The sequence below is a fragment of the Kogia breviceps genome, chromosome 5 (assembly GCF_026419965.1).
Source record: "Kogia breviceps isolate mKogBre1 chromosome 5, mKogBre1 haplotype 1, whole genome shotgun sequence".
Taxonomy (NCBI): domain Eukaryota; kingdom Metazoa; phylum Chordata; class Mammalia; order Artiodactyla; family Physeteridae; genus Kogia; species Kogia breviceps.
The window spans coordinates 56,000,746-56,015,020 of NC_081314.1; the positions used below are offsets into that span (position 1 = coordinate 56,000,746).

The 14,275-nt window shown below is 38.8% G+C and overlaps 1 protein-coding gene across 4 annotated transcripts in view; it reads left to right on the plus strand.

Moving 5' to 3' along the window:
* Positions 1 to 14,275, plus strand: part of FNDC3B (fibronectin type III domain containing 3B) — a 357,724-nt gene that overhangs the window by 266,961 nt on the left and 76,488 nt on the right. For all 4 annotated transcript variants that reach the window (XM_059065627.2, XM_067034020.1, XM_067034019.1 and 1 more), the window contains one exon: positions 12,259 to 12,397. In XM_059065627.2, coding sequence (XP_058921610.1) covers positions 12,259 to 12,397 — 139 coding nt within the window. The remainder of the gene's footprint in view (positions 1 to 12,258; positions 12,398 to 14,275) is intronic.

Here is a 14,275-nt window from a genome sequence, read left to right on the forward strand (position 1 = left end):
TAATATTCCATTTTATAATGTGCCACATCTTCTTTATCTAGTCATCTGTTGATGGATATTTAGGTTGCTTCCATGTCTGGCTCTTGTAAATAGTGCTGCAATGAACATTGTTGTACATGTATGTTTTTGAATTATGGTTTTCTCAGGCTATATGCCCAGTAGTGGGATTGCTAGGTCATACGGTAATTCTATTTTTAGTTTTCTAAGGAATCTCCATACTGTTCTCCATAGTGGCTGTATCAATTTACATTCCCATCAACAGTGCAAGAGGGTTCCCTTTTCTCCACACCCTCTCCAGCATTTGTTGTTTGTAGAGTTTCTGATGATACCCATTCTAACCAGTGTGAGGTGATACCTCATTGTAGTTTTGATTTGCATTTCTCTAATAATTAGTGATATTGAACAGGTTTCATGTGCCTCTTGGCCATCTGTATGTCTTCTTTGGAGAAATGTCTATTTAGGTCTTCTGCCCATTTCTTGATTGGGTTGTTTGTTTTGCTTTTTCTTATATTGAGCTGCATAAGCTGTTTATGTATTTTGGACATTAATCCTTTGTCTGTTGATTTGTTTGCAAATATTTTCTCCCATTCTCAGTTTCCTTTGCTGTGCAAAAGCTTTTAAGTTTCATTACGTCCCATTTGTTTATTTTTGTTTTTATTTCCGTTAGTCTAGGGGATGGGTCAAAAAAGATCTTGCTGTGATTTATGTCAGAGAGTGTTCTTCCTATGTTTACCTCTAAGAGCTTTATAGTGTATGGTCTTACATTTAGGTCTTTAATCCATTTGGGGTTTATTTTTGTGTATGGTATTAGGGAGTGTTCTAATTTCATACTTTTACATGTAGCTGTCCAGTTTTCCCAGCACCGTTTATTGAAGAGACTGTCTTTTCTCCATTGTATATCCTTACCTCCTTTGTCATAGATTAGTTGACCATAGCTGTGTGGGTTTATCTCTGGGCTTTCTATCCTGTCCCATTGATCTATATTTCTGTTTTTGTTGCCAGTACCATATTGTCTTGATTACTGTAGCTTTGTAGTATTGTCTGAAGTCAGGGAGTCTGATTCCTACACCTCCATTTTTTTCCCTCAAGATTGCTTTGTCTATTTGGGGTCTTTTGTGTCTCCATACAAATTTTAAGGTTTTTTGTTCTAGTTCTGTAAAAAATGCCATTGGTAATTTGATAGGGATTGCATTGAACCTGTAGATTGCTTTGTGTAGTATAGTCATTTTCACAATATTCATTCTTCCAGTCCACTAACATGGTATATCTCTCCACCTATTTGTGTCATCTTTGATTTCTTTCACCAGTGTCTTATAGTTTTCTTAGTACAGGTCTTTTACCCCCTTAAGTAGGTTTATTCTTAGGTATTTTATTCTTTTTGTTGCAGTGGTGAATGAGATTGTTTCCTTAATTTCTTTCTGATCTTTCGTTGTTAGTGTATAGGGATGCAAGAGATTTCTGTGCAGTAATTTTGTATCCTGTTACTTTACCAGATTTATTGATTAGCTCTAGTAGTTTTCTGGTGGCATCATTAGGAATTTTCTATGTATAATATCATGTCATCTGCAAACAGTGACAGTTTTACTTCTTCTTTTCCAATTTGGATTCCTTTTACTTCTTTTTCTTCTCTGATTGCCATGGCTAAAACTTCCAGAACTATGTAGAATAATAGTGGTGAGAGCGGACATCCTTGTCTTGTTCCTGATCTTAGAGGAAATGCTTTCAGTTTTTCACCATTGAGACTGATGTTTGCTGTGGGTTTGTCATATACAGCCTTTATTATGTTGAGGTAGGTTCCCTCTGTGACCACTTTCTGGAGAGTTTTTATCATAAATGGGTGTTGAATTTTGTCAGAAGCGTTTTCTTCATCTGTTGAGATGATCATATGGTTTTTATTCTTCAATTTGTTAATATGGTGTATCACATTGATTTGCATATATTGAAGATTCCTTGTGCCCCTGGGATAAATCCCTCTTGATCATGGTGTATGATCCTTTTAATGTGTTGTTGGATTCTGTTTGCTAGTATTTTGTTGAGGACTTTTGCATCTATATTCATCAGTGATATTGGTCTATAATTTTCTTTTTTTGTATTATCTTTGTCTGGTTTTGGTATCAGGGTGATGGTGGCCTTGTAGAATGAGTTTGGGTGTGTTCCTTCCTCTGAAATTTTTTGGAAGAGTTTGAGAAGGATGGGTGTTAGCTCTTCTCTAAATGTTTGATAGAATTCACCTGTGACACCATCTGGTACTGGACTTGTTTGTTGGAAGATTTTTAATCACAGTTTCAATTTCATTACTTGTGATTGTTCTGTTCATATTTTCTGTTTCTTCCTGGTTCAGTCTTGGAAGGTTATACCTTTCTAAGAATTTGTCCATTTCTTCCAGGTTGTCCATTTCATTGGCATAGAGTTGCTTGCAGTAGTCTCTCAGGACGCTTTGTATTTCTGCAGTGTCTGTTGAAACTTCTTTTTCATTTCTAATTTTATTGATTTGAGTCCTCTCCCTCTTTTTTTTGATGAGTCTGGCTAAAGGTTTATCAATTTTGTTTATCTTCTCAAAGAACCAGCTTTTAGTTTTATTGATCTTTGCTATTGTTTTCTTTGTTTCTTTTTCATTTATTTCTGATCTGATCTTTATGATTTCTTTCCCCCTGCTAACTTTGGGTTCTGTTTGTTCTTCTTTCTCTAGTTCCTTTAGGTGTAACGTTAGATTGTTTATTTGAGATTTTTCTTGTTTCTTGAGGTAGGATTGTATTGCTATAAAGTTCCCTCTTAGAACTGCTTTTGCGGCATCCCATAGGTTTTAGATCATCGTGTTTTCATTGTCATTTGTCTCTAAGTATTTTTTGATTTCCTCTTTGATTTCTTCAGTGATCTCTTGGTTATTTAGTAATGTATTGTTTAGCCTCTATATGTTTGTGTTTTTTATGTTTTTTTCCCCTGTAATTTATTTCTAATCTCACAGCATTGTGGTCAGAAAAGATGCTTGATATGATTTCAGTTTTCTTCAATTTACTGAGCCTTGATTTGTGACCCAAGATGTGATCTATCCTGGAGAATGTTCTGTGTGCACTTGAGAAGAAAGTGTATTTTGTTGTTTTTGGATAGAATGTCCTATAAATATCAATTAAATCTATCCTAGTCTGTTGTGTCATTTAAAGCTTGAGTTTCCTTATTAATTTTCTGTCTTGATAATCTGTCCATTGGTGTAAGTGAGGTGTTAAATTCCCCCACTGTTACTGTGATTCTCTTTTATAGCTTTTAGCAGTTGCCTTATGTATTGAGGTACTTCTGTGTTGGGTGTGTATGTATTTATAATTGTTAATCTTCTTCTTGAATTGATCCCTTGATCATTATGTCGTGTCCTTCTTTGTCTCTTGTAACATTCTTTATTTTAAAGTCTATTTTATCTGATATGAGTATGGCTACTCCCGCTTTCTTTTGATTTCCATTTGCATGGAATATCTTTTTCCGTCCTCCCACTTTCAGTCTGTACGTGTCCCCGTCTGAAGTGGGTCTCTTGGAGACAGCACATATATGGGTCTTGTTTTTGTATCCATTCAGCAAGCCTGGGTCTTTTGGTTGGAACATTTAATCCATTCACGTTTGAGGTAATTGTCGATATTTATGTTACTAGTACCATTTTCTTAATTGTTTTGGGTTTGTTTTTGTAGGTCCTTTTCCTCTCTTGTGTTCCCCACTTAGAGAAATTCCTTCTGTAAAGCTTTTTTTTTTTTTCCCTTGGTACGCGGGCCTCTCACCACTGCAGCCCCTCCCGCTGCGGAGCACAGGCTCCGGACACGCAGGCCCAGCAGCCATGGGCCCAGCCGCTCTGCGACATGCGGGATCCTCCCGAACAGGGGCACAAACCTTCGTCCTCTGCGTCGGCAGGCGGACCCCCAACCACTGTGCCACCAGGGAAGCCCCTGTCTGTAAAGCTTTTGATTTCTCCATTGAATCTGAATGAGATCCTTGCTGGGTAGAGTAATCTTGGTTGTAGGTTCTTCCCTTTCATCACCTTAAATATATCATGCCACTCCCTTCTGGCTTGTAGAGTTTCTGCTGAGAAAACACCCATTAACCTTATGGGAGTTCCCTTGTATGTTGTCATTTTTCCCTTGTTGCTTTTAATAATTTTTCTTTGTCTTTAATTTTTGTCAGTTTGATTACTTTGTGTCTTGGCATGTTTCTCCATGGGTTTATCCTGCGTGGGACTCTCTGCGCTTCCTGGACTTGGGTGGCTATTTGCTTTCCCATGTTAGGGATGTTTTTGACTATAATCTCTTCAAATATTTTGTCAGGTCCTATCTCTTTTCTCCTTCTGGGATGCCTTACAGATGCGAATGTTGGTGTGTTTAATGTTGTCCCAGAGGTCTCTTAGGCTGTCTTCACTTCTTTTCATTCTTTTTTCTTTATTCTGTTCTGTGGCAGTGAATTCCACCATTCTGTCTTCCTGGTCACTTATCCGTTCTTCTGCCTCAGTTATTCTGCTATTGATGCTTTCTGGTGTATTTTTCATTTCAGTTATTGTATTGTTCATCTCTTTTTTGTTTGTTCTTTAGTCCTTCTAGGTCTTTGTTAAACATTTCTTACATCTTCTCAATCTTTGCCTGCATTCTTTTTCCGAGGTCCTGGATCATCTTCACTATCATTATTCTGAATTCTTTTTCCTGGAAGGTTACCTATCTCCACTTAATTTAATTGTTTTTCTGGGTTTTATCTTGTTCCTTCATCTGGTACATAGTCCCCTGCCTTTTCATTTTGTCTATCTTTCTGTGCATGTGGTTTTCGTTCCACAGGCTGCAGGATTGTAGTTCTTGCTTCTGCTGTCTGCCCTCTGGTGGATGAGGCTATCTAAGAGGCTTGTGCAAGCGTCCTGCTGGGAGGGACTCGTGGTGGGTAGAGCTGGGTGTTGCTCTGGTGGGCAGAGCTCAGTAAAACTTTAATCCACTTGTCTGCTGATGGGTGGGGCTAAGTACCCTCCCTGTTGGTTGTTTGGCCTGAGGCAACCCAGCACTGGAGTCTTCAGCCCCTTTGGTGGGGCTAATGGTGGACTCTGGGAGGGCTTACGCCAAGGAGTACTTCCCAGAACTTCTGCTGCCAGTGTCCTTGTCCCCATGGTGAGCCGCAGCTGCCCCCCGCGTCTGCAGGATACCCTCCAACACTAGCAGGTAAGTCTTGTTCAGTCTTCTGTGGGGTCACTACTCATTTCCCCTGGGTCCCAATGCACACCCTCCTTTGCATGTGCCATCCAAGAGTGGAGTCTCTGTTTCCCCCAGTCCTGTTGAAGTCCTGAAATCCCTAAAGCCTTCAAAGTCTGATTCTCTGGGAATTCCTCCTCCTATTGCCAGACCCCCAGGTTGGGAAGCCTGACATGGGTCTCAGAACTTTCACTCTAGTGGATGGACTTCTGTGTTATAATTGTTCTCCAGTTTGTGAGTCACCCACCCAGTGGTTATGATTTTATTGTGATTGCACCCCTCCTACCATCTCATTGCAGCTTCTCCTTTGTCTTTGGATGTAGGGTATCTTTTTTGGTGAGTTCCAATGTCTTCCTGTCGATGATTGTTCAGCAGTTACTTGTGATTCCGGTGCTCTCTCAAGAGGGAGTGAGCACATGTCCTTCTACTGCGCCATCTTCCAGAACATATCGCTTTTAGTATTTTTTAAAAAAATTCTTTCCTAAGAAAAAAACAGTCCCAATTGTAGTTATTTTGCTCTGGCTATTCCACAGTCCATTCATTCTCTTTCCTTATACAGCCTTTCATTTTTCAAGCTAGAGAATACTCTTAACACTTCCCACCCCTACGTAGAGTCAGTCTCTTCTGCCTTGAATTGTTTTGGGAGGCAGCTTGATGACATAGTAGGCAGACCTTGGAATTTGGAATTAACGACTCAGGCACTTACTGAGGGTATGTGATTAGGCAAGCCATGTAAGCTTCAATGTCCTTGTTTTCTCATTCGTAAAATGAGGATGATAAGGATACCAGCCTCAGAAAGATGGTGTGAGAGCAAATGAAATATATGTGGAAATCGATTATAAATCTGTAACACCTATAAATGTTGTTTTGTTTGTTTTGTTTTTCTGAAGTGGTTGCAGATTTTCCGCACTAAAAATAAAAAGGACTTCATGATGAAGTTTGACCATACCACTCATTATTTTATTGAGATAAAGATATATCATAATTGGAGCTGAAAAAAGCAGAGCAAAAATCTCTTTTTATGATGCAATTAACATTCTTCAAATCTTAGTTCCAGGAATGTAAGCTTTTATCATCACAGTAGCCTCAAATATAATTTTAAATTTAATAGTCACCTATAAGGCCTCAAAAGCTACATGGAAATATTTCCTCACTTTTCCACAACAGAAGCTCCAAACGAATTCCATTACTGTCCAGCTGCAAAATGAACATTTGTATTTATTACCGTTTTCATTTATTTGTACATTACCAATTTAGAAAGTGTCGCCTTATAGGAAGTCTGGAGAGCCAGTGATGAAAACAGATGTTTCTTTTAGCAGTGCCAAGCAGACTGTATTCTCCTTCTAGTTGTTAATAGTGCACATTTTGACAAAGACCTGCAGAAGTCTGTTCAAATCACTCTTCCGGGGCTTCCCTGGTGGCGCAGTGGTTGAGAATCCGCCTGCCGATGCAGGGGACACGGGTTCGATCCCTGGTCCGGGAAGATCCCACATGCCGCGGAGCAACTAAGCCCGTGAGCCATGGCCACTGGGCCTGCGCGTCCGGAGCCTGTGCTCCGCAGCGGGAGAGGCCACAACAGTGAGAGGCCCGCATACCGCAAAAAAAAAAAAAAAAAAAAATCACTCTTCCGTAGAGTGAAAGGTTTCTTTCTCAGGTCAGGTACTGACATCTCACCTAGGGCTCCTTTCTTGTTGCTTTTGGTTTTGCTTTCTGATTCCATCTCCTTCACATTGCTTGCTTGATATCTTTATGGAATTCTTTTTCTCATTTTCAATTTTTTCCTCCCTCATGTTAGTGAGTATTGTCTGAGTTCATCATTCAGATACACAACCATTTTTTAAAGTAGCAGCCTCTCAGTCATGGAGTTCTGTCATTGAACTGTATAGTGCTTGGCATCAGTTCCCAGGCAAGAATAGCTCTTGAATTCTACTTGCCATCACCTCACTGTTATTGGGAATAATTTATTAAGAGACCAGTGGCATCCTGAGATGGTGCTATAAGTTATGTGTCTGTAGCTGTTCAGATTGGCGCTTGCTATGCCCTTTAGTCCAAATTCCACATTGAAAATTGTATCCTGAGACATTTCAGGTTTTAAAGATTATTTTCCTCACTTTTTCTATGTATTTTCATGTCATTGCTCCACATCTATCTGACCACTTTATTTTTTCTCCTAGTGATTGAGGAAAGTAATTCCCTCAATAATTCCTCTATTATGTTGATTTTTAAAATGTAGGTGTTGGGTCCTGGGTTATTTTTATTAAAGTCATCACTTTTATATTAGTTACCCAGTTCTTACACAGATTGCTTTTTTTGGTTTAATGTTGGTTGAATGTTTAAAAGGAATCAATTTGTAATTGTCAAAGTGTATTTATTCAGTGTTTCCATATAGGGTATTGTGTTATGGAATGACGCCACCAATGCAGAATCTCCCTTCTCGGGGTGTGTGTGTGTGTGTGTGTGTCTGTGTGTGTCTGTGTGTGTCTGTGTGTGTGTGGAAGAAGAGAGAGGAATGAGAAAAATCCAATACATACATACATACAAGTAAATAACATTCTGTTTTATAATACTTACGCATAAGTATGTAACTTTACAGTCACAAACATTTATATATTCATTTATTTATACACATACAAAGAAAAGCATATTCCTCTTTTAATTGGTAGTTTTATAATTAATAGTTGCATTGAAACAATCATTTTACTGTGGGAGTCAAGAATTTATATTTTTATCAATGATAGGATAATCAGGAACTTGAGTTTTGGAATGGATAGCAATTTCAATGCAGAATTTGAAGCCGTTATCCAGTCATTGTCATAAACAATTTGGCAAAGAGGTTGCCGAGAGATGATATCATGTAATAACATTTCCCAGAAAAATTATGTGATGAAACGTTTCCAAAAATATGTGGTTGACCAGCTCAGTGTGGAGTTATGAAATAGGTGTTATTTAATTTATTTTTTAACACCTTTATTGGAGTATAATTGCTTTACAATGGTGTGTTAGTTTCTGCTTTATAACAAAGTGAATCAGCTGTACATATACATATATCCCCATATCCCCTCCCTCTTGCGTCTCCCTCCCAGCCTCCCTATCCCGCCCCTCTAGGTGGACACAAAGCACTGAGCTGATCTCCCTGTGCTATGCGGCTGCTTCCCACTAGCTATCTATTTTACAATTGGTAGTGTATATATGTCCATGCCACTCTCTCACTTCCTCCCAGCTTACCCTTCCCCCTCCCCGTGTCCTCAAGTCCATTCTCTACGTCTGCGTCTTTATTCCTGTCCTGCCCCTAGGTTCCTCAGAACCATTTTTTTTTATTCCATATATATGTGTTAGCATATGGTATTTGTTTTTCTCTTTCTGACTTATTTGTATTCTGACAGACTCTAGGTCCATTCACGAAATAGGTGTTACTGACTGGAAATTGCAGCTCCTGGTATGTTACAGACGTGCTGGAGGAAGGGGGAGGCAAATTTCTTAAATTTTTGGAGCACCTGTTCCATACACATTTAGTTGGTACTTAAACTGAAACAAATGTGCAAACCCAACACAAGGTTAGTTATATCCTTAGAAAAGTGTATTACTTTTTGCTGGTATAAATGCTAAAAGAACTGAATTGTTTGCTGATATATTTAACTTAGGACACTCGTCCTACTCCACAGATCTTCCTGTCACATCATGGTATTTAGAGAAAACACATCACCATCATGTGAGAAACAAGATTGCAACATTCTTCAAAATATAATCTCATTTACAGAGACTTTTCTGTGAAAATTACTGGTAAAAACGGAGCAGGTAGTTACTACAGTTATTAGTTGCTATCTATTTACTCGACAATTTGAATTGACAGATGTAATCATGAGATACTTAGATATCATGTCAAGTTTTAGGTACTGAGTGCAGCACATTTATATTGCCACGTAAAATAGATCTTGTTTCCTTTGCAGACAGACTTTTTACAAGTGCAGAGCATTGACTTCTCATTTAGACAAACTATAACATTCTCTGAGTTTAAAGACAAGGGCACTGACTCCTGCCGGCCCGTACAACTGTCTATCCTCAAGTACCTCAGATTTTTAGTTGTGTCATCAGGTTCCTTCATTCCTACTGTCATCCTCCCAACCTGGCTGTCAGGAGCCTCCTTCTCTCATGTTTCTCTAGCCCGATCAGTATGGATTTGTGACTCCAAGAATCTCATTGAAATGAAAGAACGAACTTGACTGAATCCAGCTCTCCCCAGCTAACTAACTGCGGTCTGCTAGTCCTTGGCAGGCTCTTCCCCTCCCTCCTTTCCTCTGCTCTATTACCCAGTGGATTTTTGGTGCTGACTGTTTTTGTGGATATTTAGGACTTGGTCTATCTGAATATAAGTCTGAATTCATAAGCAAATGCGTAGTGACCGCAACATGTGATACCTCCTGGGAACGGAAGTGGGTAAAGAGGATTGGGTAAAAGGCAGCGACAAAGCAATCTCAGTTCCGGGGAGCAGTAGGGAGTGGTGGGGACTCTGAACTGGACAGCACCTGCCCATCTAAAGGGGGAGCTGCTCTCAGTTTCATTTAATTCCTGTCATTCAGGTCTGCAGCTCAGTGTTGCTATAACTTCTGGTTTTTAAGAGAAGCCAGAGGTTCATTTTTTTAAACGAGAGATCTCCATTTTTGTCAGCCTTGGCTTAATTTTTAACTTTTTGTTTCTGAAGATTTCAGTTGTAGTCAAAAGTGGACAGTAATTTAATGAACTCTCATATGCCCACCACCCAACTTTTTATTTCCTTGGTGCCTTCTCCTATGCCCTCCCCCAACAGTTATTTTGAAGTAAAGTCCAGACATCATATTATTTCACCTGTGAACCACATTACCATCATCACACACCCCATGCCCATCCAAAATAAACAAAAATGGTAAATTCCTTCATGTCTTTAAAATCCAGACACTGTTCCCATTTCCTCAACTGCCCTAAAAATGAAGGTTTTATTTCTTCAGTTTGTTGTAATTGGAATTTAGACGTGGTTTGAGTATTGTGTTTGGCTTATAGCTCTTAAATTTCTTTTAAGCTATAGGTTTTCCCTCCATCCCTTTTTTCTCTTCTTACAATTTATTTATTGGAATAAATTTTTTTTTTTTGTCCTGTAGACTTTTCCACACTGTGAATTAGCCTGATTGTATCCTGCAGTGTTGCTTAATAATGTTCTCTCCATGTTTCCTATAAAGCAGTGAAGAGGCTTAATCAGATACAGGTTCAATTTTTCTGGCAAGGATTTTATAGATAGTGGCATGGTCTCTCATTAGGAGTGCATAATGTCTGCTTGTCTCTTTTCTGGTGATCGTTGCCTATGTCCTTTAATTCATAGGTGGCGGTAATATTTTAAAACACTATATTCCTTCCCTCCCCCCACACGTACTTTGGGCAAAATACAGTCGATAAGCCATCAGTTGGAGAATTCAACTGATCTGTTAAAGTTCAGGCTGGAACCCTGCCCATGTCTGGAACATTCTGTGATTCATTTTTAAGTAACTTACTCCCAGTGAACCTGTCCTGATACACGGAAATGATCTTGCCAAGTCTCCTGTTTCATTTTCTGTTATCATGTGCCTACTTACAGTGAATGCAAAAAGGAGCATTTCTGTCATCAGGTTGGGTGAAGAGCATCTTAATGAGAGGTATCTTTTGTTTGGATCAAATATCATGGTGTCCTCCCCTAAGGCAAACAAGTCAAATATCCAGTAAATATGTATTTTACCTTTTAGAATGGAAGGTAGGCATGTCTGTTAGTACTTTTGACTTGCGTGGCCTTTATAAATTTTTTGTGGTGGACTTCAGGTGTATGATTTTTTTAAATCCTTTCTCCTTAATTAGGTCCTATTTTCCATGATGTTATCTGTAGCTGTTATTTATTCATTGGGCAGAGTGAGGGGAAGTGGATTGCAGGATGAATAGGACAGTAGGGAATACAGTATAGCAGTTATATCTCCATGAATGAGTGCAATTGATCTTTCTAGCTGTGTAGCTTTGGGAAATTTACTTCACCTCTCTAGTCTGAGTGTTCTTCTGTCTTTAATGGCAGCTCATAAAGTTGTTAAGAATTAAGGACTTGATGTATTTACAAATTCTGAATAGCTTAATCCATGCATCCTTTTTAGGCAGCAAAGGTTTCTTTGTTGTCTTTTTAAAAGAGTATGTTTTCAAGTTTTTTTTTTAATGCCCAATATTTAAAAAATGGAAAAGTAGAAAAGAAGATGGTAAAAAATCATCTATTTTATGCTATTTGAAAGGAGTGTAGTTTTATAATAGTGTGTTGTATGCTTTTTTTTCACAGCTTCTCTGGAGAAATCGGGTCCATATGTTGAGTATCTAACCAGGCATTTTAATGTGCAGAATGCACATCCTTATTCTTGGCTCCAGGTGTAAGAGTTAGATGTTCACATGGATAAACTGTACCTGAGACATGTTTTTAATGAATTAGAAGAGAGATGCATTTGGCAGTAGCAAGCCTGTTTCTGTGTGTGAAATGTCCTTATTTCTACCTAAATACCTGCAGTATTATCAACAGTTCAAAGATGGTATCTACTTTGTTGTTTGTACTTCTACCTCTCTCTCTCTCTGTTTGTGGACTCTCATCACTGCTTCTTGTCTCCTTTGACCCAACCCTTATCTGTACTTTTAGCCTTTTTCCAGACAAAGTCAACCAGAGAGTGGCTTGATGGATTTTAGAATATATATTTGGGGGCCATTTTGGGGAATAAGTATATTTCCTTATTGAGCATATTCTTTTCCAGTCAGTAGCCTCTGCCTGTCTTAAATGGGGCTGGGTGGCTCTGACAGTTAGTGGGAGGAGAGAATGCATTGAGGTACATCGCCTGCTGGGATGATTTTCCCCTGAAAATGCTGACCATAGTTAGGTCAGGACAAGACCAGTAAATAAGAATAAGGGTCATGGTGTGTACTACATAAGAAATTCTGTTCTCCGTGGAAAGTCCTGGGGCAAAGCTGAGATTAAAAACCCCGGTCTTCTGTGATGGGCCTCTGCCACTGACTGTATTTGTCTGTCTGTTTTCAGGGTGTATGCTATGTACAATTCCGTAAAGGGATCCTGCTCTGAGCCGGTTAGCTTCACCACCCACAGCTGCGCACCCGAGTGTCCTTTCCCACCTAAGCTGGCACACAGGAGCAAAAGTTCACTAACCTTGCAGTGGAAGGTGGGTAGCGCAAAGTGGCAGGAATATTCTGAAGTCTGTAGCCATTTGAAACGTTTATTTAGCAGTATTCCAGTTTGGTGATGGTGTTTCATTTTCTGCATAGTGACTATGTGAAACAAATTATAATGATATCAGAAGTTGCCATCTCTATAAAAATTGGGCAAAACAATGGGAGAGGGAAGTGTGAAACCAAGTTTTAGCTTTCTTTGCAGGGTCATGAACAATACTTTATAAGTGATATAAATACTTAAGATACCTAAATGTCATCACTTTCTAATAGTTTAATTCATTTCAGTAGACATTTGAGGACTTGAGTAAAAAGTTTTTGTGAAGAAAGATTTAGAGATAAAGTAGGTTTATGGGTCCATTGGCTTCTTTCAGTGGTGACTCTGCAATGTCTAATATTTAAAACTGCCTAGAATGTTGAGTGTTCTAAACTACCTTAAGGTTTCATTAATTTTGACTAATTAGGCCTTAGGTCAGTTAGGATTACTAATTATTTTTTTAACATCTGAATCATGTAGTAGTTTTCATGAAATACAACTTTTTGGCTACAAATAACTTGTCAAAGAGAGGTCCTTAAAGTAGTGTATCATTGGCTTATCAGTCACAGTTGTGTGTTTGTAAGAAAATAGTAGATTATGTTATCAATCGCTATAGGAATTATTTCTGTATATTTATACTTTAAAATAGTTCATAATGTAAGATTTATAGAGGTAGAGATAATAAAGATTTGTGGTATTGGGGGAGAACACTGATGTGCAAGTAAGATGAGTAGGGAGATCCCTTATTGGTGAACAAATACTTTGTCCTTTTGTTCTTAGACCAGAGGGTCAAATTTATCTTGGGAGTTGGTAAAAGCAGTTGAGAGTAGTGGTTAGCAACAAAGCATGGACTTCTGTAGACCCCTCTTGTAGCCAGTGGCCAACATTGAGTGTGTTATTTGGACAAAGGCAAAGTTGTAGAATCTGAACTATTTTATTTTCCTTCCTGGCTTCCAGGGATAATCCAGGTCAGTGATTCCCCACCTTTTCAGAGTTTTAACACCCAACTGGTCATCATTGTTTAAGTCCTTGGAGCATATACATCCAGTTTAAAACGTGTTCTGTACTTATACATATACGTATGTAAATATATCTTAAGGAAAGAATTAAAATCCATTTTGTTTGGAAAGTATAAGAAATCTTAAAGATTATCAGAGGGACCCTGGGGTCTTATAAACCTAAAGTTGGGAATCACTGGTACATACTCTGCTTAAAACCTGGATGAAATTCAGGCCTCAGGCAGACCAGCAACTTCAAGAAAAAGATTTCTTACTAGGAGGAAAATGTTTCACAATTTCTTTCTCCCTTTATTTAATTGTAAGTCAGAAGCATATTATTGTTCCATTCAGTTACGTGCAAACTTGAAAGTTCTGGATTCAGTTCAGTTTTCATGTTCTTAGAACAGATTTTCCAATAACGGTGCTCCAGTTGGGGGTACAAGGACAGGGCGACCATGCTCTGGCTGCCCACCTGTCCTTGAAGCCACCAAGACACTGAGAGAGCTCAGGGCCCTCTAATGTCATCCAGTTAGCGCCAGGAGATAGGAGAACACAAATACCAGGGGCTGTGTCTCCACCCTCAAGGAATCAGGGACTCGGTGGTGGGGCAGGACATCAGAAAGGAATATATGAGCATCATAAATGTAGTTCTTACCTTAGAAATGGGTTCTCAGCTAAAACCTTGATTTTGTCTATTATTCAGAACTTTAAATGTAACCCTATCCTTTTTCCCAAATCGAGCCCACAAAAGCCTGAAATTACAGTTTAATAGAACATACAGCACTCACCTGTAATTGGGGCTTGGAACTCTAAGATTGTATGACTCAGAAGAAAGA